The sequence below is a fragment of the Branchiostoma floridae genome, chromosome 17 (genome assembly GCF_000003815.2).
Source record: "Branchiostoma floridae strain S238N-H82 chromosome 17, Bfl_VNyyK, whole genome shotgun sequence".
Lineage (NCBI taxonomy): Eukaryota > Metazoa > Chordata > Leptocardii > Amphioxiformes > Branchiostomatidae > Branchiostoma > Branchiostoma floridae.
In genome coordinates, this window is record NC_049995.1 from 14,269,670 (window position 1) to 14,291,146 (window position 21,477).

General features: G+C 42.3%; 2 protein-coding genes across 2 annotated transcripts; both read left to right on the top strand.

Moving 5' to 3' along the window:
- Positions 1 to 2,004: 2,004 nt before the first annotated feature.
- LOC118404337 lies at positions 2,005 to 5,495 on the top strand. Its single transcript, XM_035803405.1, has 5 exons — positions 2,005 to 2,169; positions 2,813 to 3,123; positions 3,564 to 3,701; positions 4,329 to 4,481; positions 4,946 to 5,495. Exons 1-5 carry the CDS (start codon positions 2,064 to 2,066, stop codon positions 5,462 to 5,464), a joined length of 1,227 nt encoding a protein of 408 aa, XP_035659298.1. The 5' UTR covers positions 2,005 to 2,063; the 3' UTR covers positions 5,465 to 5,495.
- A 5,759-nt stretch (positions 5,496 to 11,254) lies between these two features.
- LOC118404631 lies at positions 11,255 to 16,977 on the top strand. The gene is made up of 9 exons (XM_035803862.1): positions 11,255 to 11,286; positions 11,498 to 11,545; positions 12,288 to 12,457; positions 12,879 to 13,019; positions 13,774 to 13,864; positions 14,286 to 14,437; positions 14,908 to 15,118; positions 16,131 to 16,315; positions 16,838 to 16,977. Exons 2-9 carry the CDS (start codon positions 11,506 to 11,508, stop codon positions 16,850 to 16,852), a joined length of 1,005 nt encoding a protein of 334 aa, XP_035659755.1. The 5' UTR covers positions 11,255 to 11,286; positions 11,498 to 11,505; the 3' UTR covers positions 16,853 to 16,977.
- The last annotated feature ends 4,500 nt before the right edge of the window (positions 16,978 to 21,477 follow it).

Consider the following 21,477-nt stretch of genomic DNA (forward strand, 5'->3'; position numbering starts at 1 on the left):
CCTGGAATAGTGTTTTCCCGACAATGGGAATTGGCTGACAGAAAAAATTTTGAGCTGGCTAGAGCCCTGAATGAATCCCTTCAAGAATTTTGATTCTGCAATAATGTAGGAAGTAAGGTCCAAATGCACATGGCCAGGCTATCCTGCATTAGTTGGAGGTCACTTTGAGTAAACAAGCTTCAACTGGGTGGATGTCAGACTAGTTCAAAGATCATGACACTGGCAGGTTTATCAAAGTAGGTCAAGCTTTCCACGTCCCTTGCAGTTGCATATGAAGATGCACCCTAGGTTCCCAATTTATGCATATCCCAAGCTGTGACCGAGTGTTAGTCTCTTCATATGTAAATCTCTTCCATATTGTGAACTCAATTGTTGCTTAACTTTACGGGCTTCTAGCAGATATTGGGTACTTGCACTTGCAGTTTGAATTTGACAAATATCGTTGTATCTGTTAGATTTTGATGACATTTTTATGGACTAACAAACAAGTGTGCTTTTGATCTTGACATACAGTGTATCTTTTATATTCAACCTCCTTGCTTTTACGGACTCAAGGGCGTAAGAGGTTTGTATTTTAAGACTAAATCCAACGCCCAAATGACCAAATGCTGGAATGAGACCTTGATTCTGTTTGGTGAATCAACCCAAGCCAAGCTGTTTCAACAATTTTATAACTGCCACAATCTGCCATTAAGAAGGAAGCTGACAAACTGTTGTAAATATTGGCTAGCTGCTAATTTGTTCTAAGAAATATAGAACCGTACTTATATTCAATCCCGTGATACCAAAGCAAAGTTTTCAACGTTTTTCTTTAAAAATCAAACTGAAATCACCAGTCAAACCTGATTAAAATCACATCATCCCAGCTCACACATGTGTGAAGATTACCACTAAAGACTTCCCACTGAGTTCATTGTGTTTACTGGGGGACAGTCCATTGTTGTGCAAATCATGACAACAAAACACAACTTTGCTCAACAACAGTGATTTCAACAATTTACATCATAATATTGTGGTTATATCATCATGAATAGAAAAGAAAATTTAAAGGCATGATCTAGTCAGCTAAATAAGCAAACAATTCTAATAAAAACAACATACAGTTTTGTCCCAACTTGACGTTTGACTTGTGCTTACTACAGTGGCCATGAGTTTACAAAAACACGTGTTCTTATCAAGAAAATAACATAAGCCAATACTTCGAAAGAGTGGTGGTAAATTTGTCTAATTGCTATGAGAATGTAAGAGACAATAACGCCTAAAACACGTGAAATTTTTTTCTTTTTTTGACGACTTTTCATTTTATCACGGCCGTTCACGGATCAACAACGGTTTGTCCCATACCCCCGTCCTTGCCTTCAAAATTCCACAACAAGAAACAGATGTCAAGTCGTCCTGAAACACGAGAATTTTGTCCCCTTCTACAAACTGACAGCAGATTGACAAAGTACCATAACCTTTCCTTGAACTTACCGGGACGGAAGAATTAGAAAACGCCGCTGTTTTCCTCTCGTAGAATGCAGTCTGTGGTCCAAAGATGGAGTGAGTTTTGACACTTGACTCAAGTTCGTCTGTCTCGTCTTTAGGCAAAACTACGCAGCGAATCCTGCTGTCCTTAGGTTCCCTACCTCCTCACAATGTCCTTGATAGATACCTGTAATAATTACTGAGGAAAATGCTCCAGAAAAGCGAGAATTTTCAGGTAAAATTCGGACCTGTCAGACGGCCATGCTTCTCTTCACACATCTGGTCCCGAAGGAGAGTCATTTACAGATGGCGCGAAACCACTGCGCAGCGCTTCTGCGCAGGCAGTCAACAGGCAATCTCCAAGCAGATGTGTGGTTCAGCTTGTGTCACTAATAATTTTCAGACATTTTAACCTCATTTTTCTCTAATATCGTTCGTAACTTACTTTACGTATCATTTCTTGTAGTTTTGTAAGGCAAATATTTGTTCCACCAGAAAGAAGAACAAAATGTTTTTAAAATGCTCGAAAACAAGTTCTACCTTACGTCTGCTTGAATATTACCCGGCATGCCTTCCGAGTATTTTCATTTTTCAAAATGGCGGCGGGAAGGAAAAATTTGAAGACGGCGCAGAAAGTCGGCCTGTTCAGTTCTCGGGGGTTGTGTCAGTGCTGTGCGGTCGTTCCGGCCCTCGTACTAGCAGGTGGTGGTTTGGTTAACTCAATGATTTTAGCTGGAGTGTTTTGGCAATGCTTGAAGTGAGAGGGCTTAGAACAGTGTGACGCTTATTGGGTGGGAGGGGGGCAGTGCAGTGTTATTATAACGTTTTGTTCTTCTTCCTCTTGTTTGATATTACTAGCTATATATTAAAGTGTGACAGGTTGGTCCATATAAATTACCAACCAACTAATCGGTGCATTAATCTTAATGATGGCTATGCCAACGGAACAGCACATTTACATATATATATATTTTCTAAATCTATAATTTCGAACAAGGTAATTCTCACCTTAGAAATTCGACCAGCACAAGAGAACACCTCTATACAAGGACCTTCTGGTCAATATGATCACCTCTTGGTGCTTTATAGTTAATTTTCCCATTGACACAAGAACCCTGTCTATAGTGACCACCTGTCTACATTGACAAAATTTTATCAGTCCCATTGTTTGGCTGTGTCCCTGTACACATTAAAAGTCATTATGGTGGAAGAGTGGTCTTCTTGGGCATGTTTGACTGTATTATTTCTTACATTCATCATCATCATCTTTGCCGCATGTCAATTTCTTACATTATGCCTATGGTGTAACTTACAAACCCCTTTTATGTGTTCTCTTTTTCTGCAGCAATCTTTGGCATCACCAGAATAGCAGCCCTGACATCACCAAACAAAGTCACCGCACAAGAAACGCTGCTCTCCATCCTAACACTAGACTTCCTCACCTTACTGCCAGACAGAAGAGAACTCTGGAACTCACTCTGCCAACAAGCAACAAAACAGCTACAGTCTTTCTCAGAGAGCGAAAACGTTCAGATTTGTATTGTTGGTTATGTGTCAGCCGTGTTCATAATATTAACCATGAGTCTGATCAAAAAGCTACAAGTGTTCGTTACTAAAAGGAAGCCAAAGAGGGGAAGACCAAAAAAGAACCCAGAGGTGGGCACAGAGACTCAACTTTTCAGATATTGATTTAGATTTATTTACCGGAACCCCAAGACACATTGAGCTGTACAACTACAAATGATGCATAAAAGTAGCAGACGTATACATGTACATATATAATCTATCGTGAATCTACCATGCCTCTGAAACTCTAGAGTTTTGGGTTCGCCTCATGGCTGTTGTCTCTCACTTAAAGTGTAGGCTACCTAAAAGGGTAGCAGTCCTTTCAAGAGAATGGGAACTCAAACTGTGGTCCTTTTCATTGCACTTATGTATAGAAAATAGATGGGAGAATTTCTCTGGTACAATGAACCTGTAGATTCTGTACGTTCCTTCTGTCCTCTTTGTCATGGCTAGTTGAAGATGACCTTGCCATTTGTTGCTAAGACCAGATAAAGATCACTTTCGCTTTTTTTCTTCCCTTTCACTTCTAGGTTGAGACTTTCCATGTCCAGAGCTGGTACAGAACAGCAGCAGTGTCCCTACTGGTGTTGTCTGTCTTCAGCCTGGGCTGGGAGTGGGTCCGCATGTACCAGATAGAAGCAGCCAAAAAGGCAGCTACTGTGCATGTGGTAAGTAGTACAGTAGTACTGTAGTACTGTAGTAGTAGTACATGTACTTTGTACCATGTAAGTACAGAACAGCAGCGATATCCCTACTGGTGCTGTCAGTCTTCAGCCTGGGGTGGGAGTGGGTCCGCATGTACCAGATAGAAGCAGCCAAAAAGGCAGCTACTGTGCATGTTGTAAGTAGTACTTACAAGATACAATGTACCTGCATGTGGTACAAGCATGATCTTTGTCCATGTACTACTATTAGTATTAGGGATGTGTATGTTGGTTCAGATACAGCATACAGATGCAGATGCTTTCAAAGGTAGTACATGAACTCTCTCTGCCATTTCCAACGTTTTGGTATTGTGAGCTTTGTAAAAGTTATGAAATTACCGAAGAAGGCAGCCACCTGTTATACAGAGACTCATTGAATGTTTTGAAACATCATACACAAAAATTTTGATGTCGTTGGAATGCCAGTCTTAACACACATGCCTTAAAAAATCTTGAAACACATTTTTTTAACTGCTGGCAAGTCATAATAAGAAAAGCCATGCATGCGAATATAGACAAGATGCTTATCCATATTACAATATGTACTTAGAGTTAGACTAGTCTGAACATGTATTTGTTTTTTATTGACAGGGTTTTCCAGCGGAGTGTAGCACGGACAGTATCGGCACCTGGACCTCCATCAAGTCGTGGATGAGGTGGCACCTGTCCTGGTCACGTAACCCCTGCGAGCAGTACCATCAGGCCTTGCTGGTCGACCCCTTCTGGGAGGTCAACCCTCTCATGGTAGGTTACACATGTAGAACCATCTTATTTTAAGGCATACAGTTATGGGGTTCTCACAAGGATTTTTCACAGCATATAGGGGGTTCGTGCCTTGGATGGCAAAGCAGTTTCCAGAAAAAAGAAGGATAATGGTTAATTCCAGAAGAATAACCAAATTTCAATGAAATTTCAGGGAAAGTATTATTGTTTGTTTTTATTTCATGGTTAAGAACTTGAGATTATCACAGCTTGCCTGTTTGCATGTGTCATGAATTTGTGGTGAAATAGTGACCACAAAAAACTGTAAACTTGAAACTAATGCAAATGTATACTGAATTTTGTTAACCATTGAACTGAAGGTCATTTTATTGTGTGATATAAAAAATGTACGTTTATTTAACTTTAAACCTAGTATTGGTTCCATTGAAAAGGCCTAAGTGTTTCCAAGAGTTTCCATGTGGTAAGCAAGCTGTCACATGTTCCAGGTGCTGACAGCTACAGTGACCAGGTGCATCGTCCGACCCGTCGAGCTGATCAGCGCCGGCGCAGGGAGCAGCCTCCGCCTCCTCTTCCAGGAGATCCCGTCGCCGTGGCAACCCGTTGTCATGGCAACGGTCGTCCTGGCACTGGTCCTGACCCTGACCATGACCTGTAGATACAGGATTCGCTTTCCTCTTTTCTTTTCTCTTGAGCCGTCTACGAACAAATCTGAAGCCGCACACCCTCTTACATCTACCCCCGCTATCATACCTCCTACATGTGCCAATAGTACAAATGCTATAGAGGATACAAAAGATTGTATCATTGTAGAAGCGAACCAAAATGGCCGGGACGTTAAAGATGGACATTACAATCGTCAGTTTAAGCTGTTAAGGAAGTTTTCCACACCGAGTAAGAAAAGTGAAAATGGAGAAAATAGGCCCTATGCACACTTGCAGGGGTCGCCTAGCAGAAATGGTGGTTACAGTCATGATGGTGTGAAGTCATTAGCTGCTACAATGTGAGAAGGAAAAGGCAACTTGTGATTTTCGTATATTCGATTTTCGAAATAAGTATTTTGTTTAATTGTTAAATGTGTAGATGGTTTGTCTTAATGTTTTTATGACATTTGAGTGTAAACCTGTCTTTGTGTCCCTATAAGGATTTCATTGTGTCTAAAGTCCATGTCTTTTTGTTTATTAAATGACTTGTTATGTCTACTTTCATAATGACCCACAACTTCAAGATGTTCATGTTGAATTTTTCATAACACAATGTTGGAAGTATGTACATGTGTTATTTTTCAGTAATAGCGATTTTTACAGGTCTTATGATAACTGCAAGCAATAGACCTATGGTGTCCAAAAATGGTGGTTACAATTATGAAGTGAAGTCATTAGTTGCTACAATGTGAGGATAAGATGACTGTTGTTTTTAGGCCCTGTTGTGTTCATTGCTAAATGGTGTACCTAAATTTCTCTCAGTCTGAATTGTTTGATGTCTTCTAGTAAATGTTGTATCAAACATGTCACCACTCGCTTAGTCCAAGGTAGTTAGTTATGTAAGTGTTTTGTTATCCATATCATAATAACATGTCCCAACCCAGTTTTCCACCTTGTTGTAAGCTCTGCAACTGGTTATGAATCAATCATATTTTACAACTCTGTACAAACTGTTTTAACACTGTGTTTTTTCTTATTTGGCTTTTTTCGTTAAGGGCGCTTCATTTTTTTTCACATTTGTATATTTGTGACAACAATTGTCAGTAAGATGTATTCTCCTACAGGACATTTTTTTAGTTTTCCCCCCACTTCATTTCAATGTTAAAATTCCGGGAATAAAAGAATATGATTGGTAATATCTGTATGTTATGATTGTGATGTATCATTTTAGAAGCAGAATCGTTTAACGTTCCATCCGGAATATAAACGTTTTTGACTTTCAACAGACCATATCTGTATCAGACCAAGGACGTTACATGATCAGACATGGCAATCAGATAGCAGACTACAGGCCCTTGATGGAAAGCGCCCTCTAGCCGATCATACACAAACTGCAGTGTAGAAAGACAGACAGACTCGCCAGAAATGATACTTAACGTTATGGGAGGTAATAACTTACTGACCATACAGAAATAAAGTTGACTGTTTACATTACATGGGAAACGGTTCACCTCTACGCTCGACATTGAGGACAAGCCATATGGATGAATGGGGGCTTTGAATTTGTGTAGACGGGCTAGGTTTCGGTGGGCGGGGCCAAAAGAGGAACTCCGTCTCTTTTCAGCAACGCTTGTTTGCTAAAAGGAGAATGAAATGTCAATATACAGACCATGTATTGAACCCTACCAGGGTAAATAATGTTTGTGTTGGCATCGGTTCATTTACATGTACAGGAGGACCAGGTAGCCTTGAAACTACGTCGCGCGATCGCATGGAAACTTACACATTACTAGCTCTTCCGTCCACGAATCGGTTGTTTTATCATTTTATGTTTGTCCAACCTAGAATCAAAGATATTGTGAATATATCGTATTGAGCTTAAAAGGCTCTCATATGTATAGCAATTTTGGTCGTACCCCTGACGACATTGGCGTTGGATGAACCCAAACAAGCAAGGGTCGTTTCTGAGGGGGGAATCCCAGACGTCATTATAGTTACCTGTACAGTAGTGACGTGGGTAATTATAAATGTCATTTGCAGCGACTTTATAAAGAAAGAGTCAAATATCGGTGTGTGTCAAGAGTTCAAGACGATCTTGTATTTGAGATCCCCTTTATGCTAGAATCATGCCGGGAAGGTTGTGCTGTAATATAATGGTCTTTGCTGGTCTGTTTGTTGCGACCTGTGTTGTGTGGGAGGGGAGACGTTTGTACCAGAAGGAGGTTGCCAAGAAGACAGCCGTGTTTGCTCAGGTGAGTTGAATCTTCTATTTACTAAGTTTCCCGTATGTAACACGGTCTTTCTCTACCTTCCAAGGTTTAGGTTCCAAAATAAAAGGGCTCTGTTGGGCAGTTCATGGGCTTTTTTGTGCACTTTCGGGCGTGACCCCTACGTGGCCTCTTGGGACACCATGCGGGTCCCCCCTCCCCAATCCGGATGGGCACCTGTGCAATTAGGACTTAAGCCTTATAAAGCTTGTCGGGCAGGGAAGCCTTGAACTTTTTTGTGTTACCGTATTTTCAAGTACGCTCCCCTGATTTGGGGCAAGTTCCTGACAAACTGAAAACGTAGAACGAAAAACAGAAAATGAAAATGAAACTGGTAGTGGCGGAGACAATATCCAGACCGGATACACTATGCGTGTAAAAAAAACGGTAGTCTTATTTTGCAAACTAAGCCAGTATCTGGTAATTAATGACTATTCAATTGTCGATGTTTCATTAGGGTTTCCACGCGGAGTGCAGTGGCGACAGCAGCAGTGTGTGGACGTCCATCAAGTCCTGGATGCGCTGGCAAATGTCCTGGTCGGACCCATGTAAGGAATACTATGATGCCTTGATGGTCGACGCCGGCTCGGAGGTCAACCCTCTAATGGTAGGTTACAACTTCATCTTATCTTCCTGAAAAAGGAAGACATCGGTTGTAAATTACAAACAGGGGTTAAAATTTGGAAAAAGTAGCACCACCATCTCAACACCATAGCCTAAATATCGTCATCATCATCTGTTCTCCTCATTAGACGATGCAGCCAGCAAAATTTCTCTCCAGAACCGCCTGTCCGTTAATTCAATGATAAGAGTAGCTCTTGTCCTTCTAAATATAATCTCCAAGCAGATCCTACGGTAGCATAAGATAATATGGAAAGCTGGCAGAGGAGTGAAGCCGGCTTAGGAGTGTGTATGCCCTGGTGCCCGTCTCCCTTTGGTAAGCTATACTCCTTGGCCAGCTTTGATGCTACGAGGGGCGTGCAATTAGTAATGGTCCTGACCCATTTCCCATAGCAGGAGATTAATGAAACTTGGCACAGTTATTAGTCTTTCTCTTCATAGGAATCACCCAGAGTTATGCATTTCTCCCATCGTTTGATGCAGCTCTGGACACCGATTTTGTAGGACACCCCAGGTTGGTCCTCCAACTGATGCCTCATCAATGGCACAAGAGGGACGACCAGGTCTGGGAGCTGTTTCCACAGACTTCCAGCCACGTTTGAATTCAGGATGCCAGCGTTTTACAAGGTCATATGATGGGGCATCATCACCATAAGTTTCATTTATTTCATCAAAAGTCTTCTTTGGTGTGCGTCCTTTCAAATACAAAAACCGGATCACTGCGCGACACTCAACTGGTTCCATTTCACACCTGGTCCATTTCGCACCTGACTAAGTTCAAACACCAGTAAATCAGAAACCACAATTAGTTCAGAGCTGTCTTTTGCAACATAACCCATAGAGATATGAATAATTACACATACAAAATTTCATTTAGATCAGACAACTGGAAGTGGGTCAGGACCATTACTTATTGCACGCCCCTCGTATCTTATAGCACCGTAGGATGTCTATATGAAAATCTATTTGTTGATATAGTTGAATGATATGTTTAGAAAATGCAATTTATGATCAGCTATACCTTTTACAATCATCTTCCAGGCAGTGACATCTATAGTGGCCAGGTCCATCGGCTCAATATTCGAGGAACTCAGCGCCAGTATGGGGAAGAGCCTCCGCCTTTTCTTTCAGCAGATCCCGGCTCAATGGCAACTTGTATTCGTGATACGCCGTAGTATTTTGCTTATCCATAGCCCTTATAATGGCCCTTATTATGGTTTGGGTTGGTTTGTTTGGTTTTCCATCACGTCAGAAAGTGGTTGAACGCACCCACGCTGCTGTAAAGGGTCGGAAAGCAGGAAAGACACAGCGAAGTGCACTTGATAAGAACATTGATGATGGACACAACTATAAGATTTACACACCAAAGATGCTTGCAATTGAAGACAAAGATCCTACTGCATATTTGCAGGATTCGTCTGACAGGGCTGGTGTTGTATCCGTATCTCAAATGGTTAAGAGGTATAACCGCCTTTCGAGTAGTGAATCAAACAACTAATGTCACGACCAAAGCCACATCACTGCCTGGAGTCTTACGTAATTGCATAGTACACATTACGTACTGAGTACGTGCCGTCTAGACAATATGTGTATGCAATTTTTAGTCTCCGGGCATGTTTGATCACTGTCAAAGTCCAGCTTTCGCGGGCGTTTAACATTGAGTACCGTGTTGATCATGTGATGAACCGTAGCTAGGTACACATGGATCTTTGCCTTGAAGTTGTACGTGCGACACAAGTGCGAAATCTAGTCCTGTATAAGGTTAACTCATGAGGTAGCACTTTTTGTTTGGCTTGAAACCTGAACAATGTTCTCCTTTTTTCCAAGGGGCGTTCAGAACTTCTTGTAGCTTCCTAGACAGCCTTTAATTATGCTGGTGTATGTGTATATATTCAAATGGTAGTACATGTAGTATCTGTGTATGTCATAGTGAACAGAGCAATTGTTTGTAAATATCTAGATATCTGCACATAGAAATATGATGTGATGTGATCTGATGTTCAGACTGTATACGTACACATGGAAACATGTATCTGAATGTCTAGGTAATATATATGGAAGTAGCTGTGCATGCACTGCCCCAGGACACAACTGCCACGGCCACCGTTTGTATTGTCTATATCGCTATGACAACACTAATGAATAGATTACAGACAAAGAAGATGTTCAACCGTGCTTTGTAACCTTATTCTGAATACATGAAATATCTATATGAGAACTAGAATGTTACCTTGCTTTGGATGATGTATTTCACGGAAATTGCATTCAGGAAATATTTGGTCAAACATGCTTCAAGCTGTCAAGGAAGAGGATAATAAATGTCTTCGAATCTTTGTTTTGACCTTTTCATTGAAGTTTTATTTCCTGCTACAAGATTGTTGGGTAAACAATAATGCAAACTGTTTTAAGTGCAACCGGCCGGTCTCTAGTAGTTCTAGAGTACCGTCCGTTATTGTTTTACTTTTGAATGTAATAATACTGACCAGTCATTGCACACGTAGGCCTGTGCCTATTTGCAAAACACTTTTAGATAAGAATATCCAGGAAAGAAAATTGCGCTGCCCAAAGTATATCCGTTCACTATGCTATATAATATTCCTCGATAGAGATTGCGGTCTTGTAGAATCGCTGATTCTGCTAATAGAGGTCCTGTACGGAGTATATTTAAGATTATTTGCTTAAAAGGCAGTCGGAACTTTCCAAATTCGAGTCTTGTCACATTTGATAAATGGATTGACTTGACATTCATGATTTAAAAATGGGGACAGGAGACCACCCAAAATGTCCCTAGCATCCTGATCACAATCTTTATTGACAGAGGCTCCGATTGAGATTTTTTAGTAACTTTGTTCTAAAAACGCATGGCAATATTTCATAAACATAATAGTACATTACGTACATATGTTTCCGAACGAGATATAAATTTTATATATATACCGGTGGAATCGATGATACTTCCAAATCGCCATATCCATACTAAAGTGCTGCTGATCATGAATTATATTAGAAGTCAAGACAAGATTAATGTTAGACCTGACTCTTCACTCCTGACATATTGTGCTGGGACCAAATATTGATTAAAAACTTAAAAGTCCTGTCCACGTGTCCAAAAACTCGATGATTCAGACCAAAACGTTTCTACCCTAACGTGGCAAAGTAAACATAGCCACCTGTTGTTTGCGTTAATACGTAATGCTTAGTGAAGTACTTGTAAAGGTATAAGTACGGCGGACCGGGTTAGAGCCCATTGCCGCTTTTTCCTGTGCGTTCCACCGCCCGAAGACAGCGTCAAACAAGGTGAAGTATTCAAACTTTCCTGTGCGCGTTTCGTTGTAAAGAGCGTCTCTTGAATGATACATAGATAGAAATCGAAAGAACTTACATTGGCAATATGTTTTATAACATTGTACTTCATTTATACACACTAAATAGATATCTTGAAGCCTTTTCGAATTTTTACATGTCACTTGCACTTTAAAAATTGCAAGATCTTTTTTCTTCGGTACAGCCAACGCGATGCAGGTGTTTCTACTCGTCTCCATATGCCTCGGCATGGGTAAGCCCCTTTCCATTGCAATTTAATCTTATGATTGATGTTGAATCTAGAATTATAACAGCTCCTATTTATACAACTCTTACTACGAAAGACGTTAAACCAAGGCGAGAAAGTTTAAAGAGATCTGGGTGAATTATGAACGAAAGAAATACTGATGCTTTTGCCTTTATATAAAATCGGTTAACGATATCTCAACAAATGTTTGATACTTAGTATGAGAAGAAGACATACAAAGAATGAGATTGTATAAGAAACGACTAAAAATCATTTTCCACGCAGAAGTTGAGCACCCACAATTGACATAAGTCCTTACCTTCTTGGTTAATAAAGGATAGAAAGACATCGTGAATTTATGTTGTGATTTTCATTCTACTCTTTCCTTGACCCCCAGCCTATGGCCAGTCCATCATGACTGTCCGTACCACCCATACACTAGTGGAGGTACACGCAGGCGGGACCGTGGACCTGCCCAAACCAGATCACATTTTAGTCGATATTTCAGAGCTACTGAATCGTTAATTTTTTGTGATTTTTGTTGTGATTTTTGTTTGATCCCCAGCCTATGGCCAGTCCATCATGACAGTTCGTACGACCCATACAGAAGTAGAGGTCCATGCAGGCGGTACCGTGGAGCTCCCCAAACCAGATCACATTTTAGTCGATAATTTAGCAAAGGACAGAGATACTGAATCTTTAATTTGTTGTAATTTCTGTTCTGATTCAAAGTTTGTTTGATCCCCAGCCTATGGGCAGTCCATCATGACCGTCCGCACCACCCACACAGAAGTAGAGGTCCATGCCGGCGGTACCGTGGAGCTCCCCTGTGCGTACCAGCTGGCGAACGACACCCAGCCTCCCGTCATCTCATGGCTCAAGGGGGCATCACCGGACAGGAGCACCAAGGTCTTCAAGGTACGGAAACTACCGTGCATTGGTAATTTCTTGTCTTTTTGTAGCTGTTAAGATATTAATTCAAGAGATAATTGCATTATGAAAGAGATGAAAGAAAATCTGGATATAAGATTTATATGTTCATACAAAAAAGGCAAAAAAACTTGGTGTCATTATTCACTGACATACACAATGAACTTTTAGATCCATCTGACGGTTTGTTTTGTGGATAAAACAAACACTATCTTTGGGTAGGTGTCTGCGCTTCTTTGAACTAACTAACAGTTATATTTGAGTTTCTGGCTTAAAAAAGAGATAATAGAAAAAAACTTAATTAGCATTTATGTTTTTATCAGCGATATGGAGAAAATCTTGAGTCTAAGAATTAGCGCTGTCAGCAGCCATTTTCTTAAACGTTGACATGTAAAATCTCGCCTACTAGGGGAACTACAACTGGCAGGGAGAAGGGCTGGGGTTCGTGGAGAGCGACAGCTACAAGGAGAGTTTCGGGGACTTCCTCGGTCGGGCCTCGGTGGCAAACCTGGCCGCGCCCACTCTGCGGCTTACTCACGTTCACCCACAGGTCAGTTGTTATTCTGTTATCTTGCTTCTATTAAGTTCATTGATTAGTGCCGTTCTGTTCGATTCTATGAGTCTAATTCCATACCCGTAGCCAGGGGGGGGGGGGGGGGGGGGGTCCGAAAAACCATTAAAGGGCCCCTTTTTCCCCCTCCAAGGGCCCCCTTTTTATGTCAAGATTTTTTTCCCAAGGCATGACTGAATTGCATTTTTCACTGAAAGACATTTCCTTCAATCTTAGGGAGGCCATTAACAAAATTTGCCCCGGAAAGAGAAAGAAAAGGCTTTTCAAAGGGTCCAGATTTCAAATTTCCCCCGGACCTCCCTTGAAAAGCCTCGCGCCTTTGGTATCGGACATGATGAAAATATCGGGGGAGTCGGCCTCAAAGACTTATGCCAAAAGTCTTGTGTATTTCAATAGAAATTCCATTAAACTTAGCCAGCGAATTTTGCCCATCAAAATGCAGGGAATGGCGTTTCAGAGGGTCAATATCTAAATTTTTTCCGGGGGAGCATGCCCCCGGAACCCCCTAGACAGCTCACGCCTTTGGCGTGAGTCTCGCGCCTGCGACGCTCGATGGTCCCACAAGTACTAAAAAGAACCCCCCCCCCCCAACCAATATCCTCTATTCTGCTGTATTTCATTCTATTGTATTCTCTATTCTATTTTAGTCTATTTTTTTTCTCTTCTGTTTATTACACATTCTATTCTGTAACATGATTCATTTGATCTATTTAGTATTCTTTTTCCGGCCCAGGACGGTGGGCGGTACTGGTGTCAGGTGGCGCAGTGGAGTATCCGGACAGAGTTCGGGCTGGACGCCAAGTCCGTGGTGCTGAAGGTGACAGGTGCGTGAGGTGGTCAAATGATAAGGTGTTATCTTCTGTGTCTAGAGTGAATGAGAGAGAGAGAGAGAGAGAGAGAGAGAGAGAGAGACTCACAGAGGAAAAAGAATGAAAGAAGGAGCATTATAATGAGAGGCTGACAGAGGGAGTCTTAGGGTGAAAGACAGGGAGAATAAGAGAGATTGAAAGAAAGGGAGGGGGCACTAACAAGGAGAGCAGAAGAGACTGAATGGGAGAGAGAGAGAGGGTGTTTTTGTGTGTTTGCGCGCGTGTACATGTGTGTTTGTGTGTGTGTGAGACTGTGTCACGGTGTGTGTGTGTGTGTGTTTGTGTGTGTGCATGCACATGTGTGCGCTCGCTGGTGTGTAACATAACAAAGGCAGTAACATGAATCTATTATCTCTTGTCCCTTCCAACCCACCAGGCCACACCCCATCCAATAATGTCCACGTCTCCACGGCGGAAGTTGTCCAGGTTGACGAGGGCAATGACATTACCATGACGTGCCCCTGCACCGACTGCGCAAACGCCAACGTCACGTGGTACACCGGGCCAACCTTCTTCGAGAACTACGAGGTGCTGATTTTGTTGTGAAGTGATTTTTACTGTGAAACTTTATCTGAGTAGGTCGTTATAACTTTCCGGATTTTGACTCCAGCACACTGAAACCCTAACCTTATCCTATTTTTTGACTCACAACAGCAGTTTGTAATGATAGCAATAAACATCAATCCCTGCAACCATTCCTAATTAGAGACGGAGGACCCTATAGGCTATCTGCCAGATTTTTCCCTCTTATTACTCGGCTATATCGTAAAAACTTGTCAGTCACGCTTTCTACTTTTTTTAATGATTTCATCATTTTGTTCTACTTGAATTGAAAATACTAACGAGTACTGTTAGCCTGATCGAATCTTGGTTATAGCAGCCCGCCCAACATCCGAGGGACAGCAGAGTTTGTGTCACACAGATCAAGCCACCTGCAAAGCTGTTTTAGATGTGTAAAGGATTAAACATTTATTCACTGAAGCATTTTCTATCTACAGACCGGCACCTACCAACCACTGGCTAACAAGAACCAGTTCGGCATCACCTGGTTCTCGTCTGAGATCGCGGGCCGGGCGAGCTTCAGCGGCGCGCGCAACCTGGTTCTTCGGGCCGCCAAGATCACAGACGCCGGCCGCGTCTGGTGCGAGCTCGCGACTGGACAGGGAGAGCTAGACGCGGACAGGTCCTCAACCATCCTCAAGGTCCAACGTAAGTTTGCGGTTTCTTTGTTCTTTCTTCTCACCGATGGAGTGAAGTAGCTCTCTCTGTCTGTTTGTCTGTCTGTCTGTCTCTCCCTCTCTCTCTCTCTCTCTCTGTATGTTTGTGTGTGTGTGTGTGTGTGTGTGTGTGTGTGTGTGTGTCACGGTGTGTCACGGTGTGTGTGTGTGTGGTTGTATGTCTGGCGGTCATCCGCGCCGCCAAGATCACAGACGCCGGCCGCGTCTGGTGCGAGCTCGCGACCGGTCAAGGCGAGTTGGATGCAGACAGGTCCTCAACCATTCTCAAGGTCCAACGTAAGCGGTTTTTATGTTCTTTCTTTTTTTGCTTTACCCCAATGGAGTGAAGTGTGTGTCACGTGTGTGTGTGTGTGTGTGTGTGTGTGTGTGTGTGTGTGTGTGTGTCTGTTTGTGTTTGTGTGTCTGGTCCTTCGGGCCACCAAGATCACCGATACCGGCCGCGTGTGGTGCGAGATCGCGACCGGCCACGGCGAGTTGGATCCTGACACATCCTCCACCATTAACTGCTTTTCATATAGCACATCTTATCACTTAATGTCACTTCTTCATCGACGTATAATGTTTCTCAATATATGTTCCAGTGGAGCCGTTCACCTGTGACGGGAAACCGACTGGCCTGTATACCGACCCCACCGCGTGTGACTATTACTACCAGTGTATCCCCGGCTATCCTCCTCTCCGCCGCCCTGGAGACTCCGAATGCGTGATCGTTTCTGCTGATTAAAGATATCAGCAGAAGCATTCACGCGTCTCCAGGGCCAGACACACCAATAGATTGGCTTGTACTCCTCTTCAAACCATCAACGCACTTGGCTTATTTTCAGAGTCCATGAACCAGCGACGTCTGGTAGATATACTCCTTTTGCAACTCATCAACAGCACTGGCGGCCCAAGGAGAATAATGGACCTTACAACAAGTTGTCCTTGGTCAGTATACTAGCACAGTAGCACTGTTCTAAAACCCTTGTTTTCCCTCGTTCTAGTGGAACCGTTCACCTGTGACGGTAAGCCGACTGGCCTGTACGCCGACCCCACCGCCTGTGACTACTACTACCAGTGCATCCCTGGCTATCCTCCCCTACACCGCCCCTGCGGGTATGCCGGCATGGTATTCAACGAGGAGATGCAGTACTGCGACTGGGACATCAACGTGCCGCCACCTTGCGGAGTAAGTAAACACTGCAGCAATCGAGCTCGGGTTTTAAATTCGAAGCGTAAAAATACTAGTTGTTTCTACCAACGACCCAGTTCAAAAAGAAATGGCCATCAAAAGTGTATTATGTGCCAAAAAAGGCCCCAGAGAGCCCGCTACGAAGGCTAAGGCCATGAAAGATAACTTTAGAACTTTATTGCGCAACAATTGTAACAGTTACAATGTATGGCAATGTGAACAACTATATACTAATACAAATAACTAACAACTAATGTAATATAATATAACAGTATAAACAATCTAGTGAGTATCATAAAGCATTATCTCGTTTTTGCAATGAGTTGAAAATAAATATGTCATATGAGCAAGCCTAAATCATTTGCCATTCACTAATAACTAGGCACCATAAAATTGACTCCTTGTAATACTGTAAGATTAAAGGATATATAAACGAACCTTTAAATCATAATATTTATATATATATCGGTACGTCATGATCATTTCCGTTAATAGATATGCTTGATCTTGTCTTTTCAGAGCAAGCCGGTGTGATCGCACAGGGACGTCACCTAGCGGCAACAAAGGGAAAAGCAGCCTCCAGATGTGCACTCAAGAGCGAAAAATCAGTGACGTAGCTATAACACAGGCTTCGTGCGACAATAAAGATTGGCAAAAGCATTAAATCTGACTGTGTCGTTATTTCATGTTATGACAAAAATGAGTGTGTTTGTATATGTACTTGCAAATGTGTGTGTGTGCGCGTGTGTGTCTGTGTGTGTGTCACGGTATACGAAAGAACCAAGGCCCAAGCTATGGTAATATGTCCGGCGACCTCACCTTATTGTTTTCCATTTCATGCATGTGTTAACAGGGCGTATATAATCTGCGTGAGAAAGGTCACAACAAGATCTAGAAGGTAACTGGTTACATAACGATAACTAACTACTCCGAAGCCGGGGGCGAAATTCACTCGTCGAGCGAGTGTGTCATACCTTAAAACGGAAAATATTCGAGGTGGTTTATGTTCATGCATTTGCGTTGACCATTTAATTTCAAACTTTAAACCACTAAGAACATTTTCTGTCTTCTCCCGGCCTACCACGTGTTTCAATCTCGAGCTTAAAACTACCGTTAAAGCTTAATTTTGTCCACATTGTGAAATAAAATCCCCAAGAATATTTACCATTTTACGGTATTGCTTGTAGACTTGAAATTTTCCAATCTAGATTGACAACGTGGCAGTTAAAGCACCAAGGAGGTTGGTTCTGTGTTTAAGGAGGTGAAACAGCACTCCGATCACAGGTATGAGGTTAGAAAAGATTTTAAAAAACTCCAAGCAGATGTATGGAGAAAGATAGTACCGTTACCGATAGCTGAGATTCTCTAACTCATAGAGAAGAAGGCAGCGGACGTCAGAAAATGTAAAGAATGCTCAACATTCTCCTCTGGTGGGCTTTATAATTGGAGTTGACTACCGGGCGACGTTTGGTATGCATATGCCTGTTTCTGCAAGTCTCTTTAGCTAAGCCTCTCCAAGGCTACACATGTCGCTGGTAACATTGTAGAAATTGGCCAGACAGATAGTAGACAGATAGCACGTCACAGGAGTTTATAGCCGGCCAGGAGTCAGCGAGACAAGAAATACTATTGACGACAAAGGGAATAAAGATGAGACCTATGTCGTCAACTGTATTTCTTGTCTAGCTGACTCCTCTGAGAAGGCTGACAAGATCTATCTACATGACTTTTTATCTCCCCAACCGAAGTCAGGTACCCATCTATCTTTACACCTGGATAGAGTGATAAAAGGCATTTTCAAAAGTGTATTTCCCAAGGGCGCAACATCTGTGGTTTATCGGGGATTGGACTTTTGGGATCTAGGGTAAACACACTAATTACTAAGCCAACATGCCAAGTTCTGAGAGAGATTTAAGGGACTATTTGAAGGTTGTGCTATCGACGTCTGTACCCTTACTATGCTCCGTTTGCTGTCCCGTGTTTTCAGCTTGCAATGTTCGAAGGGAAAACAAACATGGCGGCCGTGATGACCTTGATGGTCCTCACCTGTCTGACCTTGCAGTTCAAAACTGCAGGTAAATCTTATAATGTTCTTTATTTATTGAATTCTCTGTTGTTTTGTTTATTTTTTGCTGAGTTTGTTTTGTTTTGCTGACAATATCTTTCATTATGTTTCATTATGTCTTTGGTCTTTGTCATATTACACGTACACAAACACAAACAAAACAAACACAACCAGGCGCACACCCACACGCACGCACACACACACACACAGTGACACGCCCGCACACACACGCACGCGCCTACACACACACACACACACACAAACAGTGACACACACACACACACACACACACACAAACAAACACGCACACACACAAACCCAAGACCTAACCTTCATGACAAAGGTTGAATACTGACAATTTCCATCTTGTTACAATAGCTGCAGGAGAAGATCCCTACTTTTGTTTGGACAAACGAGAGGGTGAATACGCAGACCCCTCGAGCTGCCATCACTTCTACAAATGTTTCCGCGGAAGGGCTCGCCGCGTGGCATGCATGCTACCCGAGCAGGTCTACAACGAACAAATCGACGAATGCGTCTACCGATTTGAAGCGCCGCCACCTTGCGGAGTGAGTAAACACTGCACCAATCTGCTCTGAACGATTTTATCGATTATTTTGTCTTGTATAGAAAAGATGCACTATTGAGTGGAGTTTATTGGGCTAAGCTGATTCAATTTCTCGGCTTTTGAATTCAGTATTGAATTTCTTTATAATTTGATGGGACTTAAGATCGATGTTTGGAGAAATTTGTTCGTTTTTTTTCAAAATCAAGAATAGGTATCTATAAGTTTGTCTTTGTTCATTGGAAATTATCTTTTGTTTTCAGACGAGAAGGCCGTGAATCAACGTCACCTAGTGGTTACGGCACGAAAGGCACCCTGAAGACCTGTGCATACACTTGATATAGCGTATCGTAGTTGCTTTTGAATATGCAACAGTAAAGAGTACATATAATCGCCCTACCCTTATCCAATACTCCGTCGAAAAGACTACATCTAATTGTCTTTTATGCTGCAAAATTGTAAGTAAATACATTATATGTATGACGCCTTACTCTTTTCTGATATCTTATTAAAGTAAGCGGGATACTCGTATCTACCTGTTTAGCAATAAAGGTTATTAAAAGCTAACACTTTGCAGAATGTCTTAGTTAAGAATCAGATACTAGTGGCTTTTCTCTTATACGAGGGACGTCTCTAAAAACCGAAGCTATGTACACATTTACTTGATAGCCGAGAAAGGAAATTGGTGTAAAGGTCCTCACCCATTCATCGGGTCCTTGTTTTGAGTGAATAACATTCATCACTAGCCTAGCCTACAATAACACTGTATACAAATGTGTGTACTGCAAATTTGGGGCGATCCCATGTGTGTGTTGAAATATATGCGTGTGTGTGTGTGTCCACCTCTCTCTGTGTATATGTGTGTATGTCTGTGTGCATGTGTCTATGTCGTGATGTGTGCACGGGGTGTCTGATATGTGCGTGTCTGCATATTCGCATGCCCGTCTCTATGTGCCCTGTATATATGTGCGCGCGTGCCCGCGGCATGCGTGTATGTAAGGCCCCCTTTCCACTAGACGGCGATCGCGCTGCTCTCTCACTGCGACCTAAATACTTAGGATAAGTGTAACCTTCGCTTCCACACTGGGTATATTATACAAAACGTACAAGTGCGTCTGAGAAGACAACAAAACACACAAAGTGTAAAAATATTCGTTTCTTTGATCGATATCTTTCGTTGATCGATATGTCAAATTTGAGGTCGCAGAGAGAGCGCGGCGAGAGCACGCGTCCTTGTGAAAGGGGGTATACGTATGTGCTGTGGGCGTGAACTAGTGGTAACGTGTGTTTGTGTTTCAACGACACATAGAGGGACAAACAAGGTAATTATACATAGTTTTAAAAAGATGACAACCAGTACGAGTTTACTGTGATAATTAGGGATTTGTTTGCTTTTTCTTCTGGTCCAACCGGTTCTGCAACATTGCAAAATGTGACTCATACAGACTCATACCTACATGACTGGGGTTGTGACAACAGTATACTCCCAACCTTCGTCTCTTTGAAAGTTTTCGTCAATTCCCGACTTACTTCACTCTAGAACGGTAGGTGGAAATTCTTTACACAAAATGATAGTATCTACATGTAACACGACATGGTAAAGGTAGCACATAACGTTTATTGGTTCCCTATATGGGCAGTGTGTCTAGCTCGGCAAGGAGGTTTTATCTAGGGCGTGGTATTGGAAGGTGGACTCCACCCTTTTCTTTCCATCAACTTTTGATGTCTCCCCAACCAACCAAAGTCAGGTACCCATCTTTACACCTACACAGAATGAGGAAAGTCGTGTTAAGTGCCTTTCCTAGGGGCATGACGTCTATCTAGGGAACCTGTGACCTCTCGATCTCATGCTATAAACCTCTACCAGGCTCCACGGATCGGTGGTCTAATACAGTACTAGAGTAGAAAATGGACACATAGAGTCAGTAGTAGGCTAGGAGAGTCGGCCGGTCAGAGGAGTTATCTCCGAAGCCGTCCGACAAAGGCAATAGATCTAAATGCAATTTTCCCGTTTTTTTTTACGGAAGCTACGACACGTATTAGTGTACATTGTATTTCTCAGAGTAAAACGGTTAAAAATAAAATTCTCCAATTGCATTTCTTGCCGACGACTTAATTTTGACGCTCGTCAGTCCATGGCCCAAATAAACAGACAACGCGACAGGGAATTCAATTTAGTAGAAGATATTGTTCCCCATTGTATGTACGCAAACGCTATTCTGTCTTTCAGCTAAACATGTTCAACAGAACATCAAATATGGCGGCCATGGTGATATTGGTTGTCGTCACGGGTCTCATCCTACAGTTCAGCACGGCAGATGAAGGTGTGTATATATAACCTCTAGTACATGTAAAGTTGAACTAAACTGTGGAACCACTGTCACACACACACACAGCTCGCCTCCCGACCCTCCCCGAACCATGGTTGGGAGTTAGTCTTGACTAAGGCTGAGAGTTGGTCAGCGAGGTTCATTTTAATAAGGAGGTTAAATAAAGATATAAAACCTCCTTGGTGTAATAGTCTTAAAA

Bases quoted from the DNA above. Each gene is read 5' to 3' on its own strand.
- LOC118404631 (XM_035803862.1), top strand. From the start codon at position 11,506: ATGCAGGTGTTTCTACTCGTCTCCATATGCCTCGGCATGG. The intron at 11,546-12,287 runs GTAAGCCCCTTT...TTTGATCCCCAG, and splicing joins CTCCATATGCCTCGGCATGG to CCTATGGGCAGTCCATCATG. The intron at 15,119-16,130 runs GTAAGTTTGCGG...CCCTCGTTCTAG, and splicing joins AACCATCCTCAAGGTCCAAC to TGGAACCGTTCACCTGTGAC.
- LOC118404337 (XM_035803405.1), top strand. From the start codon at position 2,064: ATGGCGGCGGGAAGGAAAAATTTGAAGACGGCGCAGAAAGTCGGCCTG. The intron at 2,170-2,812 runs GTGGTGGTTTGG...CTTTTTCTGCAG, and splicing joins TCCGGCCCTCGTACTAGCAG to CAATCTTTGGCATCACCAGA. The intron at 3,702-4,328 runs GTAAGTAGTACA...TTTTATTGACAG, and splicing joins AGGCAGCTACTGTGCATGTG to GGTTTTCCAGCGGAGTGTAG.